Source organism: Pteropus medius, unplaced genomic scaffold (genome assembly GCF_902729225.1).
Source record: "Pteropus medius unplaced genomic scaffold, Ma_sr-lr_union100, whole genome shotgun sequence".
In the NCBI taxonomy this organism is placed as follows: Eukaryota; Metazoa; Chordata; class Mammalia; order Chiroptera; family Pteropodidae; genus Pteropus; species Pteropus medius.
In genome coordinates this window covers 18,140,825-18,161,350 of record NW_024349800.1, presented here as the reverse complement: position 1 = coordinate 18,161,350, position 20,526 = coordinate 18,140,825, and the positions used below count along the sequence as shown (strand labels likewise).

The 20,526-nt window shown below is 33.2% G+C and overlaps 1 protein-coding gene, 1 long non-coding RNA gene and 2 pseudogenes across 2 annotated transcripts in view; 1 reads left to right on the top strand and 3 right to left on the bottom strand.

Moving 5' to 3' along the window:
* The window catches only part of NDFIP2 (Nedd4 family interacting protein 2), a 60,663-nt gene that overhangs the window by 17,656 nt on the left and 22,481 nt on the right, over positions 1–20,526 (bottom strand). The window contains exons 2-4 of the mRNA XM_039886963.1: positions 12,133–12,298; positions 7,731–7,864; positions 2,604–2,697 (exon numbers count right to left, since the gene is read on the bottom strand). Coding sequence (XP_039742897.1) covers positions 2,604–2,697; positions 7,731–7,864; positions 12,133–12,298 — 394 coding nt within the window. The remainder of the gene's footprint in view (positions 1–2,603; positions 2,698–7,730; positions 7,865–12,132; positions 12,299–20,526) is intronic.
* LOC120622467 (uncharacterized) lies at positions 2,777–2,895 on the top strand (annotated as a pseudogene).
* On the bottom strand, positions 4,256–7,723 carry LOC120621556 (uncharacterized). The gene is made up of 2 exons (XR_005658190.1): positions 5,726–7,723; positions 4,256–4,532 (listed from the first exon to the last, which is right to left on the bottom strand). It is a non-coding gene; the product is annotated as an uncharacterized LOC120621556 (long non-coding RNA).
* On the bottom strand, positions 13,513–13,631 carry LOC120622410 (uncharacterized; annotated as a pseudogene).

Sequence of the window (20,526 nt, the reverse complement as noted above, 5' to 3'; positions counted from 1 at the left end):
TGCATAGCGGTATAGCCAACTTTGGAAGACAGTTTGGTAACTTCTTACAAATCAGAATTCACATTTCAAAACACTCTTTTCTCTTCAAAGGTACAACTAATTTAATTTCTCTTTAATTATGTTATCCTCAAGTCTAAAATGGGTGTAATGCAGATGATTAATTATTACTATAGCACACTGATTAACATATGATACAAAAGGCTTGACCCTGGAAGAAAAAAATTCTAAATAGAGCCCATTACATTCATTTTTAAGTACTAGAGTTCAAGGTCATTTTCAAATACTGTCAATTATTCAATAAGCCAAATATTAATTTCTAGCTTTTAACTGATAAATAACTAAATTCTATTCCACTCTCTTAGAGAGAAAATCTGTTAGGCATATAATAGGCATTTTGTAATGACACTTTTAGGGATTATGAGAAGCTAAAACATTATCAGGGATACATATATTTCTTTCTTTACATTTTCTGAACATGAACATGCAATTATCTTACTCAGTTTAGGTGTAAACTTTCTTTAGAGTTACATGTGGTAAAAAACAGAAATGTGGATGTTGAAAACAGAAAAGGCAAGAATTAAACCAACGAAAGGTTGTAACTGAAATATTCTTACTGATATAATGTAGTTTTATTTGTACAACTTATATAACCTGAAATGCTTAAGTTATAAACCAAGTAAAGAAAATCTATTTCTGAATCTTAGAAATAGACAATAGAATAGAATCTATATACTAGCTACTGGACAGTTTAAGGAGAATGGAAAATACAGCAAGTTGCAATTTGTAGAATGGCCACTAGATGGTAGTGATTACAAATAAATCTATGCTTAGTAAAGCAAATAAGCTCAGGCACTGACCTACAATCCACCAGAAAACAATATGTAAAGAAATAAAGATGAGAAACAATTTATAATTTTACTCATAATAGTGCAATATTTATAGAATAAGCAAAAAAATATAAATTGCAGAAACATAATTCAGTAAAATTTTAGTAAAAGTCACAAAATTTACATTAAATATATTAAATATAAACACATATTTATATTTACATTAATTAATATATGATCACTGGCCAAAAATAAAGTCAACTAAGCTTCTACATTGTAATGCATTTACAACACTGTTACATCAGTGAAATGTTTTCATATCTAAAAAAATAAAAACTAAAAAGATGATAGTAGGGTTTAGTAACTACAGAAATGAAGAAATAATACTTAAGCTTTGAGTCAAATAATTAGATGGTATAAAAAACATGTTTTTATTCCTAAGAAACAAGAATTTATACTACAAATAATACAATAAATTTAAATTCGTCTCTAATTAAGAAATCAATGTTTACGTGACTTCTTGTAAACAAAATATGCTACAAAGTGTGTTATCAATGTAAAAGGTTACCAGCTGAATCAAAACTAAAAAAAAAGCCAAGGTTCACTAGACTAACAGTAAAAAACAGTATTTATAGCCAAAATGTTTATTCATTTCCTTTTCATCACACTTAATATCGTATTTAATTAGAAATTGTAACTAAAACAAGACTTAAATATTAATAGATTTGAAAAGAAAACTATAACTGCCAGCCCACTATCACCCCCATTTCAGAGTGGTTATCTACTTCTATTCTTCACAAGATGAAATAAAAGGAGGCAAGAAATCATTCCAAAATGGAGGAAAAGATGAGTGAGTTTCCAGACTCAAAAGTAACTCAATTCGGGAAGTATGTATTTTCTATTTTTAAAGTTGAATGTGGCACTTTAAATAAACTATTCCTTGGTTTTATTATCAGAATAAATCATAAATTAAAATGAATTAAATTAGCTTTTTATCAAAGGTATGAAAACTTGATCATTTTACTAGGTTGAAAGCAAAAATTAACCATATCGTAGACTAATAAATTTACTTACATTATTTAATATTAGGTTTCCAAAACTTATTTTAGCAAACAGTTTATTGAATTTCACAATATTATTTATTGAGTTTACTATGTGCTAGTTAGGAATTGAAATAATAGAGACAATAACAGTCATCCCTCAAGGATCAGAAGTCTACTTTGTAAGTCAAATATCAAGAATTTTGCAACATTTTATAAAATATTGCTTAGGTTTCTGGGCTTCTAACTACTCACCATTTCCCCTAAATAAGACTTACTCTTTCATATTTCTGTGTCTCAAATCACATGTGTTCTAGTTGCCTAAACTATTTCCTTTTTCAACTTCTCTGATTTAAAGACACTCAAATGGCAGTCCTCTGTCCCCAAAGCAGAATTTATATTTTCATTCTACATGTTCCTCAGTGTTGAATGGACATTCATCCTTTCTCATACAAACACATATTTAGCATAAATATGTCTGTATATCTCTATACAATGAGCATCTTAGCATAATGACTATAATACATAAGTATCTGCTAAGTGTTTAATAAATTCTAGGATTTGTATTATAACATACAATCATACTCAGCTAATAGGGGGAACAATTTACATTTCAAACCTGGTAGATACCTGCTAACGACACTTGCCTTTCTTCACTGTCTATAGTATTTTAAATATACACAAAGCTAATATATGCAACAATAACAAAAAAGTTTGCAGAAAGATGATCACTTACTAAAAAATGCCAGCATGAAAATCCCATCATTGCCCACTCTGAGCTGGTCTGCATCACTGAAGTCATCTCTTGGTGGACACTCTTCCTCCTGATTCTGCAAAACATACAACAGTAGAACAGCTCACTAAAAGAATTATAACTTTATTATCTTAAATGTAAGGATAAGAATTCAAGTCTGCGGCCATGCCGCCCTGAACATGCCTGATCCCCTCTTATCTCAGAAGCTAAGCAGGGTCAGGCCTGGTTAGTACTTGGATGGGAGATCAGCTAGGAAGACCAGGTACTGTAGGCGTAAAAAAAAAAAAAAGAATTCAAATAAAATCTACTATCCTCAATTTGTTGTAGAGACAAAAATAATGAGTACAATGTCTAACATATAATAAGCACTCAAAAATATTAGCAAGTATTAATTTTTCATGGGCATGCCTGAAAAGAGTAACTTTAAAGGTAAACACAAAAATAAAAATTGAATAATATCGAATTAATGAAAATAATATCAAGGAAGACAGATGTGACACTGCTGCATTAAGTGTCAAATGGGAAACAGGAACTTTCATAATCAGTGGTAGAGTATAAATTGGTACAATCTCTGGGGTTCGCAATGTGGCAATATTTATCAAAAATAAAAATGTACTCACCCTTTGACCCAGCAATTCAGCTCTTCAAATATATTGTACAGATAGATATACACATTTTTTCCCACTTAAATTCAGGGTTCCACACTGTGTGTGGAGGCATCAACTGGCCCCCCTTTAAGTTATCCTGTAGTAACTGAGGCTCAGAGAAACTGGTGTGAGAAAGTGCTAATACTCTGGCTACTACTACTGATGTGAAAATAAAGTTTTTGTTTCTAACTCAGCAGTGTCATGTCTTCTGCCAGCATCCACAAAACTAACAAGCTAATCAGGTAGCTCTACTAGTAAAATCTCAGATCATTCACAATTCTTGACAAATTAATGAAATAAGTTATTAGATATATATCTGGTGAAATTCAAAAGGCAATGTAAAAATTTTAAATAGAAAAAAACAAAAGTTCTTAATATTCTCATGTCAGTCTCTAAAATACCTTAAATGAAAATCATTTGTATATCTTTTGTGTACAAAAATATACTAACATATTAATGTATTTGCTTGTAAATGTAGAGAACTTCTCTGAAAGTATATACAAAATCTGTTATCACTGATTGTCTCTAATACCCAATGCATATTGATGAAATATCCATTCTACACAAGACTTAGCTTCCTGGTAGCTGGGATATACAAGAGTACATAAAGATGCTAGCTTTTCTGGAGTCTATATTCCAGTTATGGGAGCCAAATAACAAACAAAGACATAATATGTTATTTATACAATTATTAAAAGGTATAAATGCTCTGGGAAAAATAAAGGAAAAGATGGTTTAGGAACACCTTGAGCTTATGGGTTACAGTATTAAATGTGATAGTCAAGAAGCCTCACTGAGATATAACACTTGAGCAAAGATTTAAAGGAGAATAAGAGAGTTAGCTATTTAGATATCTCAGAGAAGTGTTTCAGGCAAAGGAATAAGCCAGTGCCTTATGAGGACCTAATAAGCAAGGCCCTAAAGTAAAATCATACCTGGCACATTAGGGAAACCACAAGGTTTGACTAGAGTAAATAAGAGACCCAATGAAGGACTTTGGATTTTACTGGGATACTGGGAGGTATAAAGTTTTGACCAAATGAGTGACATGACCTGATTTACATATATATTATCTCCACGTTACATATACATAATCTCAGTTGGGTGTTAATGTTTCAATTTTTAGTGTACACAGAGGACCAGAGAAGCTAAAGGCCCTGCCCAAAATCACATAATTAATTAGGTCAGGGTCGAACTTGAATCCAGGACACTGACACTCTTTCCATCCAGCCATGGTGGTCTCACTTACATATATGTTGTTTTCCTAAAAGAAAAAAACTTTCAAAACCACGTTGCTCATATTTGGGTAAAAAAATCCTTAAACTCTGCGAATGTATCCTAGGCAACCTTCTTATGGTATATGTAATGACTGGCAACAATTAAATACATATTAATAAAATTTTATATAATTCCAAGTTAACTGATGAAATAAACATTGAAGTACAGTATTAGCCCCCAAAACCATTGTCAATATGATGGCAAAAATATAAATATTTCATACTCTTTTGAAACAGCAGTCCAGAGATTTTATCATAGGACATCATTTTTAAAAAGATAGAAGACATATGCACAAAGATGTCTTTTACAAGGTTAACACCAGCACGCAAACACACACACGACCTAATTGTTCACTAGAGAGAATGGCCACTAAATTATAGTATATCGAGTCCATGGAATTTCATTCAATCATTAAAAGAACAAAAAAAATTACATAAAATGTTTAAAAATAAAAGAGTATTTGCAATAATTTCAACTACCTTAAATATTGATTTAAAAATCCTAAAATTGGTAAAAGACACCAAAATATTTTAAAATAAGAGCTGTAATAGATTCTATTCTAGTATTTTCTTCCTCTTAATTTCCCACACTGGTTAATGTAAAGAAAGCATTCATTAACTTAATTAACCATTATTTCTTAAACACCAACATGTGGCAGATAATCATTTGGTGCTGGAAATGTAAACACATGGTCCTTGTCCTAGAGTTGCTCACAATTTATCAAATGCTAATTTTTATATCAAAAGACAAGTTACTGACATACAATTTAAAACAAGTTACAAAAAAAGAACCCTACCAGGTTATGAGACTGATGAACAAGAACAAGGCATGTTCTAAAAGTTTTATAATGTGAATTATTTGAAATTCAAATATTTTCCCTAGAAATATTAAAAATGAGTAACCTGTAATATACATGCAACCCTAAACATTAGAAATAGAAAACAGTGGAAAATAGCGTTTCCAAGTCTCCTGGCCACCTATGTACTCCCAATGAGAGTGGATTCAAGAAATAAGCTTTTCAGCTCACCCAGCTGATTTATTTACAACTAACTACACAGACATACCTCATTTACTGTACTCCACTTTACTGCACTTCACAGATGTTTCATTTTTTTACAAACTGAAGGCAAGACCCTTCACCAGTACACAGATTACGACTCACTTTATTGCAATACTCACTTTACTGTGGTGATCTGGAACCGAACCTGCAATATCTCCAAGGTATGCCTCTACTCAAATTGCAAATAAGACTGGTTTTTTATCTGAATCAGATATAAAAACACACTCAATCATTCTTTGCAGAAAGAGAGTCATGGAGGCACTGGGTTAGAAACCGATGAATTTAAAAGGTTTTTTACAAGGACCTAAGTTTGTCTCTTATGTATAATTCTATTTTGCTTTCCATGAAATTGTCCATAATCCTCTCAAGCTAGAATTAGAAAGGTATCAGAAGCAGGTAAAAACAGAAAACTTCTCCTTCTAGACATGTGCCAGTTCAGGCCGGGTTATCACATAACTTTCTAAAACAACACACTGGAAATGATGACAGGGAAGGGTTGGAATAGTTACACTCCAGAGTTTTCTCTCCAAAAAGTAAAATCATCTTTATCCTTTTCTCAGAGCACAGAGAGCAAGACTTAATGCTTACTACTTTCTCTTCAGAGTTCTATCCTATTGCATGGAAGTTAGGGCAGTAAGGACAAAAGGTCCACGGCACCCTTTAAAGACCTTTGCCATTTCCAAGGTCTCTAGGGACACATCACCTCAGAAAAAGAGTTACTGTCCCTCTACTTCATTGAGAGTGTGTGCATGTATACATATGTACAAACATGTATGTGCTAAGCAACCTAGAGTTGATTTTGACAGAAGCTCTATACTTCATACATCTATCCTCTTCCTCTTATGATTCTCCCCTCCCAGCGTCAAAAATCTTTATTGACTGAGCTATATTTATGCCACTGTCTTAATAGGGACTTACTTTCTCCCTAAGAATAAATAATTTGGAGTTTACTGTCTTTACTTACGTGCCCAAAGCTATTTATGCTGACATTTAACTATGAATGTTGGAGGATGACAGTGGGAGCAGGTATGGAAAGGGTTGTAAATGCTGATGAAAGAAACCCAACCAGGAAAAACGCTCACTTACCAGAGAATCTACTTGCTGGCTTTGGCCTGATGGTGCAAAGAGGAGAATGCTGTACATAGAAATTCTCTCTCAGCCCCTTACCTAATTCTAACTTTCCCAAGTGATTTCTTTTTCCTGAACAAAATAGGATGAATTCAGGGATCTAAAATAATGTCTCAAAGTCTGAAGCAAGAAAAAAGGCAACAAACCCTAGTCTTGCTTGCAGCCAAACTAAAATGTAAATAATATCTGGCTATATACTGGCATACATGCATTTCATTGATTCTCCATTACTGAGACAGCCATTCCTTTCACCAAAAAAAGAAATTACACATACTTATATCATTGATTCTCTCCATTGCAAAGACAGAAAAATGAGGAAGAAAGGGCAGGTAGAATCCTTGACCATCATTCAACATTCTAGAATAGCATGTGTTAAAAGGACCAAAAAAAAAGCGAACTGACAAACATAATTTGAAGGCTTTTAACTTATTTATCTGTGCTTTTTAATATACCCTGAGTTCATTCATAGTTTCTAGACTATGCTAATATATAAAACGTGAATAGGAAAAGAGATGATTTATGATTATAGTGACAGACCATGGAACGTAAACTATTTAAGGAGAGAAATAAGGACATCAACAGTGTAAAGGTTGATGTACTTGAGGTCTGGGTGAAGGAGGACTATTAGAGTGGGGTTAACTCGGGTGAGTCAGAATGATGGGAGGGGAAGGTCACCACATGAGACGTCTGAAATCAAAAATTTAAGAAATGATCATTGTTTTGGTAAAGATAAGATCTAGGATGACCACAAGCTAAGATGGGATAAAGGGGAAGATCAAAAGAAAGGGAAACAGAAGTGAGGTCAAAGAATGAAGAAGGTGAATTTAACTAGGAGAGTGCCAATTTCACTAAAAAAATGATGACACACAAAAGTATTAAAATACTTTTAAAAAATCTACAGGCACAAACACTCAAATACAGACTACTATTTTTGATATTGCTAAATGTACATATTAATAAAAATAATATTCCTCTCAAAAAAGGAATTTTTCTTACTCTTTGAGAAGTTTCTGCGGCTACAGCTGCCATTGCAGCAGCTTTAGCCTTCTCAGCTTCATCATACGTAGGAAGAGAGGTGGCAACACTGTAGGGAGGTGGCACAGGATAAAACTCACTGTAAACTTCTGTGTCTGAAGAGAAAACATTTAAAAAGGATAACCATTAAAATTAACTATTTGATATAATTTTTATAGCCAAAAACATAATTTAATAATTCACAACAGGCCACTAGAGAAGTATTAGTGCTTTGTATTCCTATGTTATAAGCTATATATATTATTTTAGTCCTATATTTATTATAAAGAAAAAAGACTGATAAATATTATCTAAAGGCTGATATACAAAAGAACAACCTCAAGGATGAAATTTTGAAAAGGAGTGCAAGACAAGAGAAGTAAGCAATAGTGCTATGCTGAAAGAATTTATTTTACTTGCGCATAATCTCAATCAAAAAAGTAAAAATATAGGAATAACAGCTTAAATACTAACCATTTAATATACTAGTCTATGTACATTAATCTTAGCAACTCAGGTTCAGAAAGATTAAGTGATTTGCAAGTATCACACAACCAATTAAGTGGCAGAATCCAGGGATTTCCTGACTCCAAATACTTTGCTCTAATAAAATGAGGTTAATTTTTATATACCTCAGTTTTAGCAACTGCCCTAATCACAAAAGCAAACTCAGTACTTCTCTTTGTCAAAAGATTAATATTTAACTCTTTTTTACTCTTCTCCCTTTCTCCTCCCATTTTTCCCATTAGCTCCTTTTGATTTTCTTTGTACGAATAATTTTTATCTCCCCAATATTTGAAATATGATCAATCTCCAGAATTTTATTGCAATAAGTAAAGACTGCTTATTTAGGGGAACTGTATCATTTATTGCCAAGATAAGTAGTATAAGTAAAATGATACTGGCCAGTCAACTGATGAGGCTTAGGCTAGAATCAGTGACATGAAAAAAACAGGTCCATTCTAAAAATAGTGCATACCAAAATGTTTGATATCACTTCTGTGATTTCCTCTCTTATAATACAGTATTTACATTCTCTATATTGGTTTATAATTTTCTCTACCTTTATCAAAATTTCTTGCATTTCCAACATGAAAACAAACACATTTTACTTTAGCAAAACTTTTCCTATTGTCTTTTATGTATATGTTTTAAAATAAGTTTTTTAAATGCTGTCTATAAAAACTAAAGTTAGGTCATTTTTAATGTAATGAGAGGAAGTGGTAATAACAATGCAATATAGTATGTCATCGTATTATCTACCATAAGGCACAAGAGTTATAAATCTTACAAAAGACTTATTATTAGGATATAAAAGCAGTCGAGTAAATAGATTTCTTTAGTTGTGAAGACCAGAGTAGAAGTAACATTTAAGTGAAAATAATGGTTATGAATGTTAAGGCAATAACATTAAAATGACAGATTTTTTAAACTGGAACAATGACATACAGAACCCATGGAGATTAGATCTTTTATATTAACAACAGATATGTAAGTTTTTGAAACGTTTCAACATCTAAGAGAGAAAAAATATTCCCACCAGTAACAGATGGAAGTTGGGAAGCAGCAGTAGACTGTCTTTAATTTTCACTTGTTAATTTTATTTTTTTTCTTCTACCTTTTAAAGCAGTGGTTCTCAACCAGAAGATTTAAAGTCTGGGGAGCTCCAAACCCAGCTCCTCTTCTTGGAAGTTATGTTAACTCAGACAAATCACTTAAACACCATGAAGTTCTACTTCTTCATCCATAAAACTGGCCCAGCAAGGCTATTATTTACTATTAAGGGATGAAACAGATGAGCATTCAAGAGGACTCTGTAAACTGTGAAACATTCTACAAATGTCACCTATTACTAATGTAGCTCAGATCTATGAAACCAGCTATGAAGTTACCTACTGAAGAATATAATCTCCACAGAAAACTGACACTGACCATGTTTAAAATAGAAGAGTGACCAAGAAGGTGAAGAAAAATAATATCAATAGTTTTCATTAAACAGAGACCCAAAATTCTAGAATTACTCAGTTCTTGTGTTCTATCATAGTCATGAATGGCCTATTAGCACAAGTGTAAAACATAAGAAAGTCCAGTAATGATAAAGAATATTGTAATAATAACAGAACATCTAGATATTAGGCTCAACTTGTTTTACAGTTGGAATTTACCTGCCTTTAAAAATGTCGTGCTACGTCATCAAAACTATTCTAGATCATAAAAAATGAAAAGTTTCTCAATTCATTTTATGTTGCTTCCATAGTATTAATACCAAAACCATAAAGACAGTACATAAAATTACAGATTCCAGTAATAAAGCTACAAAAATATTAAATAAAATTTTAACAAATCTATATCCGGAAGAGATTAGAATAGAAAGACAAATAGAATCTATTCCAGGACTACTGGGATAGATTAGCATAAAGAAGAAGAAATCTATTAATAACATATTTCATTACATTAAAAACTGAAGGAGAAAAAGATAACAATATAATTTTATGATGTTACCAAAAAGATGACTCCAAGGTTTCTGGCCTGGGAGACATTTATTGAAATGGGAAAGAATGTCAAAGGAGGAGGTTTGATGGTAGAGGAAAAGGCAGTATGCAGTTGGTTGTGGTGGTTTTAAACCTTATTCTATTCTTTGAAAACCATCCCATCAAGAGGTGGAGACTAATTTCTTGATAGTCTTGAATAACCACTAAACTCAGTGACTCACTTCTAACAAGTCAAATGTGGCAGATGTGACACTGTATGACTTATGACGCAATGTTGTTAACAGGTGATGTTAACAAAATTGGCTTTCTCTCAGAATGCTTCCATTTGGCTTTCTCTCAGAATGCTTCTTCTTGGAATCCAGGCTCCATTCAGTGAGGAAGCCCAGGCCACAACAAGAGGCTGCATATGCATGAGGCTGATAGCCTCTGCTGAGGTCCTAGCTGAAGCCTGCGTCAACTGTCAAACATGTGAATAAGAAAGCCTGCAAGGTTCCTCCAGCCCCAGTACCATCAGATAACAATTGTGTGAGATCATAGAAGAAAAGTGCATAAGTAAGCCCAGTTCACCCCCAAAACCATGAGAATTAATAATAATAAATGACTGTTACTTTAATCCAGTAAGCCTGAGGCAGTTTGGTAGAAGCAATAGCAAAAGCAGCCACAATGAAGAGATTACAATTTCACTTTGAGTATCGTCCATCATCCAGGCATGGGCATCAACAGAATTTTCTTTCTTCAAGATTACCATCAAATAAATCTAGGATAGCAAACTCATTGCACTACTCTGGAAACTTGAAAAGTTAGCCGATAATACATTTTAACAAGCACGAATCCAGCTGTTAAATCTTAGAGCCAAACACAAACCTGATATAAACCAATACAAAAACTGTGCATCAAACTGGGTGCTGAACAAGTATATTGATCAAATAACATTATATACAAATAAAAAGTATAAGCATTTACTAATTTAACTAGTGAGAACACCTCCATGGAGAAGATGATTTTCACTAACTACATAAAAAAGTAAGTGAATTTGGTGTAAAAAATATTGAGTCTTTTTACACATCCCATGTGATCTACATAAAATTTGGACAAGTAAAAATGGTAACCAGAGAAAGCTGGCATGCGTATGAGAAAAATAGATGACATTAATTATAGAATAAGAGATAAAGAAGATAAAATATTCTAATGAAAGATTTTTTGCAGTAAAATGTTTCTCAATAACTGATCTTTTAAATGTTTCATAATGAACATATAAAATATTTAGGTTATCCATAATAGTATACAAAATAATATCTGAAATACTATATAATGATTAAATTAGCATTACGGGGGGCAGGGGCGGATATAAATTGTGGCCAGAGAAAGAGAATTAGATACGGGTAGTTCTTCAGAATGACCTGAAAGGATAAGATGAGCAAGCAAGAATCACTGCTTTATTATCATGTGTACGAGATAACAGTATGTATACCTTTTACCTCCATTAATAATACATTCCCACTCACACTCATCATTAATAATCTGTTTTATAACTATGTAAGTAGGTAAACACACATATGTAGATCTACATGTGTATATGTATGTATATGTTTATTTCTTCCAAAAGTTATATGCTAGTATATAGAGAACAGATTCTCATAAGCATAAGAAAGTTTAAAAATCTACTTTTAAATTAATTTTTTAAAAGAACATTGAGACATACAATGTATGAGATAAATATTTTACAAACTATCCTTGGGAAAAACTTTTTTTAAAAGAATGTATAAAATCAAACAAGCTCATAAAGAGAGATGATAACTACATAGAAACATATTGGTAAAAAACAAACAAAAAACCTAAACTATTAAAAACATTATTTACTTCATTGATGTTTCATACTAAAACAATAATACCTGAAGTTGTAGGTACTTCCACAGTAATACTACTATAAGGTGGAGGAGAAGGGTCGGTTTCAAGTCCTGATGCTGAAGGAGCAGTCTGCATGATCTGTGGTATTGGATTTGAAGCTGATGGTTGCTCTATAGCAGATGATTCTGAATTATCCTCTTCATTGTGAAGCTAAGAGAACAAAGGAAAAAAGAAACATTAATGTAATTCTATTATTTAATTAACACCAATTTTTAAAGATTGTTGCAGGCACTTTTCCAAGCAGGTGCTAAATGACCATCCTCCTGACTAGCAGCACCCTAGTCCAAAGCATGTGTCACAAAGCACCTCTCATGTTTCCCATTACAAGGTGCCCAGGAGAATTCCTAGTTTAGTCATCCTTGATCATACTTTTAAGAGCAAAAATGTTAGATGAGCAAAGTAAGGCAAATAAACGTCAAGTACAGATATACGTTTAACAATATTAACAAAACAATTCAGCAACAGTGAAGATAACAAAAAGAGGAAACCACTTTTCCAAACTACTGTTAATGCTGCAAATGTAGATGAACTGTACAGAAGAAAAATATCCTGTATGACAAAACATTTCTCCTCTAGTTCTTCACAAGAAACATTCCTTATGCATCAAATACATAAATATGCTCCCCTTCATTTTTAAAACCTGTCGATTTATTCAAATAACTACAATAAAAATAATAACTACAGATACTTTTACATATGATCTCAGAAGTAAAGCTCTGGAACCTGTAAAACATACCCTAATTTATTTCAACTGCCATACCTAACACCTCCAGTTTTATTTTACAAAACGGTAATATACAGTGAACATTTGCTATCTGCCAACAGTGAAATTCAGTCAATAATCTCTGCCCACTATAGCAAAGACTTTCCAGTTTGCTTTAAATACAATACTGTAATAATTTTGGCGCCTTGATAAATTAACCTACTTTAATTGCCTTTTAACTAAATCCATATGAGGGTTCGAATCAAATTATATCTTTATCAAATTAGACAATGCCATTCATGGAAAACTTTCATTTAGCACACTGTCCAATGGTTCTATTTTACTTTTTTTAATGGTTACCTAAACAGCAAAATGGAGTGGGATCTACATATATATACAGTAATGAACCAGGCTCTGTGTCCTACCCATTTATACATCACCTCAAAAGTCATCCTCCCACCTTGTCCTATTTACGAGCCTCTTCAAAAAAAATGTGGGCAAAAACATATAAAAAATGTCTTTAATATAGTGTCCAGGGTGATGAAAAGTTGCATACAGAACCACAATTTTTTTTAATTTTTTAGGTGAGGTAATCCTTGGTTGACCTCACAGATTGCAAGGACTTTGTCAACTTACAATCCCTTATTTTTTTTATATTTTACGCCTACAGCACCTGGTCTTCCTAGGTGGTCTCCCATCCAAGTACTAACTAGGCCCGACCCTGCTTAACTTCTGAGATCAGACAGGATCGGGCTTGTTCAGGGTATCATGGCCATAGACACAGAACCACAGTTTTTTAGCCTGAAGGGAAAAAAGTTGACAAGAGGGTTTTGTTGTTGTTATTGTTTTATGCCTACTGCACCTGGTCTTCCTAGGTGGTCTCCCATCCAAGTACTAACCAGGCCCGACCCTGCTTAGTTTCTGAGATCAGACATTGGCTTGCTCAAGGTGGCATGGCCATAAACCATGGACCGTGGCTCCATTGGGGTGAAAACCCAGGATCTCCTGAGTGTAAAGCAGACGTGCTAACCACTATACTATGAAACCACGTCCAAGAGGGCTGTCTTAAATATATCTGTAGCCACTCTTTATAGATAGATATATAGTGAATGTTTTCAATGATAAGAAAACTGTAAGCATTATAGTTAACTAGCTGGAAGTCCAGCCTTCCCAAGTATAAACTATTATTTCTTTTACTTTAATAGGCATGACTCCTATACTGTAGTCCTTCACTCTATCTTAAGGTAATAAAATATTAATGTAATAACCAGAAGCTTTGCTTTTGAGAAGGTAGGGAACTTCACTCGATGCTTTCTAAACATACCAAGATGAGAATGTATGCATACGCCATAAAGTGTTGTTCAGCGAGAACTGCCCTATACCAGAGCCTGGTGGATTAGCCAGTACTATCGCCTTTTTTTCATTTTTCTTCTTGTTCCTTTTCTCTTCTTTTTTTGTTTCAATTTAGGCATTGTCGGAACTTCAGGGAGATAACTAAGATTTTTAAAAGTTGTTTTAAAAAAAAGCATCTGAAAAGCTGATATATTTTGTACACTACCATATTCTGACTATATTTAGTACCAGAGGGCAAAACTGGGAAGAAAAGTTAGTAGCTGCAAGGAGATCAATATTAGCTCAATAAAAGAACTTTTAAATTTTTTTAATTAGAATTTTTTAATTATTAGAGCACCAGTTTTTCTCTGGGGCAACAAATATTTTCAGGCAGTTTGGATGATTATCTGGCAAGGCTACTGTATAACTAGGATGACCATACACCTGTTTTTCCCCAGACAGTCCACTTTATGCATATTGTTCCAGGTCCCCACTCAATTTAACATTTCCTCCACCCCTTTCAGTCTCAAAAAAAATTGTATGTCAACCTACATATAGTAGGATTCTTAGTATGATATTAGAATAGATGACAATGGTTCCTTCTAACAACAAGATAACAAAACTCTAGTAAAAGCCTATGGTAGTCTCTATCATTCAATACTGCTCTATTTAAAACATCTGATTTAGAAAAGAAAAGAGATTAGGGTTGCAATAAAATCAACTGGTAGAGTTAAGCTATTCATTTTAGTAACCCAAGAAGAAAGTGAGCGACCTTACCTATGCTCCAAGGGATAAGATAAAGTAATAGCAGGTGCTAAGGAATCGCTGCAGACAGCCCAAGCATTCAAAACCAACAGCTCAGAAGATAGGTTTCCACGAAACACTGATGCTTGGCAAATGGACCTAGACTTTCTATCAAATAAGTGAATCATAGCTGTCTTCCTCATGCACGCACACATATACCATTACAGAATTTCTTAATTTTAGGATTTTTTCCCAAATATATTTTCCACTAAAACTTTGCTGCCTCTGGACACTTCCGCTAATGAGAGCTAGCATATAACAAAGAAAAAATATAAACAATTAGGAAAGAATATATATGTAACAAATTAATATTAATTTAAAAAAAAAAACTGCAAGCTAGCAAATCATGCCTAATTTTCAGATTCTTCTTTTGAAAGTACAAAAGTTTAGTCATGTTGCTATATTTCATAATACAAGCATATTTCTGCTAGTAAAAATCTTTTGTTAGTACAAGAGAATATCATCATTTCATGGTGTTCCACAAAGAGTACCATGAGCTCCAGATGCTCCATCAACTGAACAGGTATGCAAAAAGCTGTTTAAAACCAAGTGTCATCAGATATTTTATCAAGACACAACTAACTTTTCTTTTAAATAAGAGTTTCTGTTTCGTTTTTAAGCTGCTATCGTCTATTCACGATAAGTGAAAGAAAGGTAGAGAATAGATACGGTATAACTGAATCTTTAAAATAATAAGAGATATTATTTGTGTAATAAATATGGCTAATTAAAATTTCTGGAAGGATACACAAGAAACAGCAAAGACCTGCAGGAGGGGGGAAGATATTCCATCATTCTCTACTATTTGAATTTTTCACACTAAACATAAATTCATTTGAAATTTTTAATGAAACCTCTAATTTCTGGTTTTGCATGTCTCAGAAGCAACAACGTTAAGGCAGACACTATATAAGCTTTTTTCATATGAAATATTATGTAATATCATAATAATAGTTCCTATAGGTTAATGCATATGCAATTTCTCTTGAAAAATGACACAATCTAGAATTATAACACAAAAAGTATAAAGAAAGCAAATCGGAAACTGCATCTGTTTTTTTAAGGTAAATAAAGAAAGGGATAATTAATGTGGAAATAAAGTGATTAAAGAATAGAAGACAAAGTTTATACTGCCAAACTAGACTTTTTCTAAGCTTCAGACCAGTATATCTATTCATTAATTCATTTTTTTAATTAAAATCATTGGGGTGACATTGGTTAATAAAATCAAATAAGTTTCAAGTGTACAATTCATTTCTTAAAAGAAAATTAAACATAATCACATACAAAACGGACTCTGGGCTGTGTATGTTCAATTCTTTGTCTCCCCTATTGCACTGCCTAGCTAACTTCAAGCTAAACAACTTGTTCAGATCTCAGGCTTAAAATCAAGTTCTCAGGAAAGCCTTTCTTATCTCCTAAAGGTAGATTTGGATTCTCTGACATAATCTTAAAGTACCCTGTTCTTCAGAGCAGGTATCACAATAGCAATTATTTATGTAATCATCTACAATCTCTTTTCCCAGCTAAAGTAAGAGCTCTACAAAAGCCAAGGTTGTATATGTCTTTTTGAACACTGAAAATAAAAGCTCCAAAGTCTTGGTTAAAATTAAAAGAAAATGCAATATAGGTCACCGTCATAGTAGTATAAAATGTAAAGCCTTGAGAGAAAATAACCTTGTTAACTTAAGTATTTTAAGTCTGTAACAGCCAGTTATTACCTAAGTAAGTGAAAGGAAAGGAGAAAGAGCATTTTCACATTCCAGAGACCTCCAAGGAACAAATACGCCAAACAGATGGATTAAAGATCTTATATAAATTTGTATTTTCAACCTCTGGTTAAATTCCTTTTTATATGCTAAAACTGCAATTAAATATGCCAGAGCCTAAAATTCCATCTTTGAATACAAACTGCTCTCTATATGGCACACTCATGAGTTGCATTCACTGTCCTTTAATTACAAGACAAATACTTGACCTGATTCTTAAATTTTTATAAAATATCAACAGAAAGATACTCTTTTCAAAATTCTATTTAGTTTACTCAGATTTTACCTAAGGAAGACCTGTCCTTTGATATTGTCTTTATCAATAGGACAATATGATTTTAATAAAGATTATTAACAGCTTGTTCGATCTCATAGCCCTCAAAAGAAAAAAAGAAAGAAAAGAAAAAAGACAGACTAGAAAAATATCTGAGTGTGCTGGGTTGGCACCTTTTCAAACTTTCTTTCATTTAAGGTTGTCTGCCTTCAGGGCGCTGCTCCCCCTGCTGGCTTCCACTTACCTTCTCAAGGTCTCCTTATAACCTATCAGTCTAGCTCACATCAACTTAGCATGAGAAGAACATAATGTATGCCTATAAATGTCTATATATTTCATCATAGGAAATTGTTCAGCCTCATCTTTGTGCTTTTATACCAAAATACATGTTACATATAATACATTTTAAGTTTACTTTTTAAATACTGCATTTTTCAAAGTCTGGCCACTAACTTGGGTTTCTCTCTATCTACAATGCAAGCAGCCTTGCCAAATATATTTATTAGTGACCATACTGTGGTCTTAAGAAATTAGGTTATCTGTGGTAGACATGTGATTATTTCCCTAAAATCCTTTTCACCCCTCTTTCACTACAGAGTCACAGTGCAGGGGTTCAGAAGAAGGCACTCCAAGATGTGCCTTGGTGGTATGCAGATTATTCTGAGCTAAAGACAACCAAGGCCGTGCAGACTTAAAAAAAAAAANAGCCCCAAAGTGTAAAACCTCACCTCATTCCTAGCTTAGAATGTCTTATACACTTTGTCTCTAAACTTCTCAAGTATGCAGGGTTCCCATACATGTATACATAATTAAATTTGGTTATTTTCTCATATTACTCTAGCTCATGTTTATTTGATTATTAGACCAGCCAAAAGAACCTTGAGACTACAGAGGGCAAACTTTATTCTCCCCAACAAGAGCAATTTGGGTGGGACTGAACCCACTCTACTCCATGACTAGTCCCTGACTATCTAGGTCAATCCGGATAATGCTCTTCTTTGGCACAGCAACTGGTTCCCAACCAGCATGGCCTTCCTCCTGGGCAAGATGCCTGAGTCAAAGGTGAGCAATAAAACACGCTAAGATGATCCACTCCAAGGACTTCCAAAACTGCTGCGATCGTCAGCGGGAGAACTGATGACTAGAAAGGAAACAGATAAAGTTAGGAGAGAAATGAGACCCTCTCCACCTTCCTCAACACAGCTGAGGAAACACCACACACTTTTAGTATTTGTGTAAATCAACACAGATGAATAATTCCAAGACAAACCTGCCTTCCATCAAATTATGCTTTATTAGAAATAATGATACAGAGCAATTTTAGTATTTAAGATTTCCTTAACTGGCTTGGGGACCGTAATTTAGTAACCTCACTAGAGAAGATGCTCTTGTGCATTTATAAAAGCCAGAAGAAATTATAAATGATAATGTTTTAATTTATAAACTATTCAAATCCTGAATTTCAAAATAGCCCAATGCTCTGGTTTTCACAAACTAACACACTGGTATCCTACCGAACTTAGGCACTGATGAGCATAATGGTAATGGCAATTTGTAATGAAAGGTTTTATTCTTTTCTCTTTCCTTAATCAAATTACATAAAAATGCTTTGACGGATTCTTCAGAAAGTTTCTGATTTGCATGCACCAAAACAAGTCAGAAAACGTAGTAGCTGCTAAAGTTGAAAAAGCAAAAGTGGCTTAGAAGTATAATTCATAATAAATAACAGAGTTCTCAGACATTAAAGATAGCAAAAATATCAAAATAGATATCATCAGGCTTGAAATATGTCCCCTTTCAGCAATCATAATGTGAACATTTAAGAGGCTTTAAAAGCAAAACTATTCGGGCACAAAAATGGAAAACAAGAGCTAGTAAATTCTAATTACAACCATTTCCTTCCAGAAAACTACCAGTTGCAAGTTTATGCTGTGCTTCATGAGGCCCTGGAGGCTTAGGGACCTTGGCAACCTCTAATTGGATTTAGGGATGTTTCTACTTTCCCAATCAGATAAGCTTCTGAAATTTAGAAAATATGCTTTATTCACAGAGTTAAGGACATAGAGTAAGCTCCACATTAAATGCACAGTCCCCCAACCCACCCAGTTTTTCTTTTACCAAAAGGCAGGAGAGAGCTTAGTCAAGTAATGGGTGCACTGAACATATCAGGATCATATATTTCCATGATTCCCAGTGTTTTACACATAGTAGGAACTTGAAATATTTAATCATTCAACTTTTGGGGGCAGTCACCATCACTCAATAAGCAAATATATGTTCCCAGAAGTTTAGCTAATTAAACTGTTTTCCAAAAACCATAGATCACTGAATTACACATTCTAAACAAGAATATAAATGCCAACCCCACGTCATCCAAGTCTTTAGAATAACTACTCTAAAGACGGTCATTCTTATCACAGCTAGACAAGACTGCCAACATTAGTCACAAAAATGACAAGGAGCTATATCCTCTCCCACACAAAAACAGAGTTGACAAGGCGAAGGTCACTAGATTAGAGACAGAGACTCTTTACACAGTGATGAAAGAGGTATCAGTGACAGAGCACAGAACAGTAAAAAGTATCCAGAGGACTTTTATTCATCAAAAAAAAAAGTTTACTATTGAAGAATATAGTACAAAAACTAAAAAGAGGCACAAAAAGGGTGATCTATTGATACAGGTTAGTAAAAATAAAAACTCCAGGAAAAACAAATATTATTGGACAAAGAAAATTAATCGGCAGTACACAGGAGGAACATAAATTAATAGAAAAATAGTTCTAATAATTAAAGAAATAAAAATTGTGTGTTAGAAAGAAATAGAAATAGAACTGTTGTTACTAAGAATAGAAATTCATTTAAACACCCGGAAGAGCAATTTGGCAATTCCTAGTAAGGCCAAACATGGGTAGTACTCAGTAATTCTACTTCTAGATGTCAACTCTAGAAACTTTCACACTTGCACATAAAGAGACATGGACAAGAATGCTCACGACAGTACTGTTTGTAATTCTGAGACACTGAAAACAACCATCTGGCCAGTAGAAAATAAATATTATTCCATGATTCATACAGCACACACACACAAAAAATTTAAATTGATGAATTAGATATGAACCACCATAGATAAATCCTGAAAACATGCTAAGTGAATATAGCAAGCTGAAAAAGTATAAACCAGCAAAATACTATAACAAATACAATTTCACATAATTTAAAACTAAATATCTACTTTATACAGACACACATATGTAATAAAAGCATTCACAGATATATACACCAACTTCAGACAGTGTAATGGGAAGAGAGAGGGGCAAGGCACGAATGTAGACTTTAGTTTATCTTTCTTTAAAAAAATTTTTCAAGATCTAAAACGAATATGGCAAATATTAACATCTATTATCTCCATGATGAATATAACTATCTTTTAAATTGTTTTCTGTACTTTTCTTTATGCCTGAAATGTTTCATAGTTTTAATGTTTATTTAAAAACCA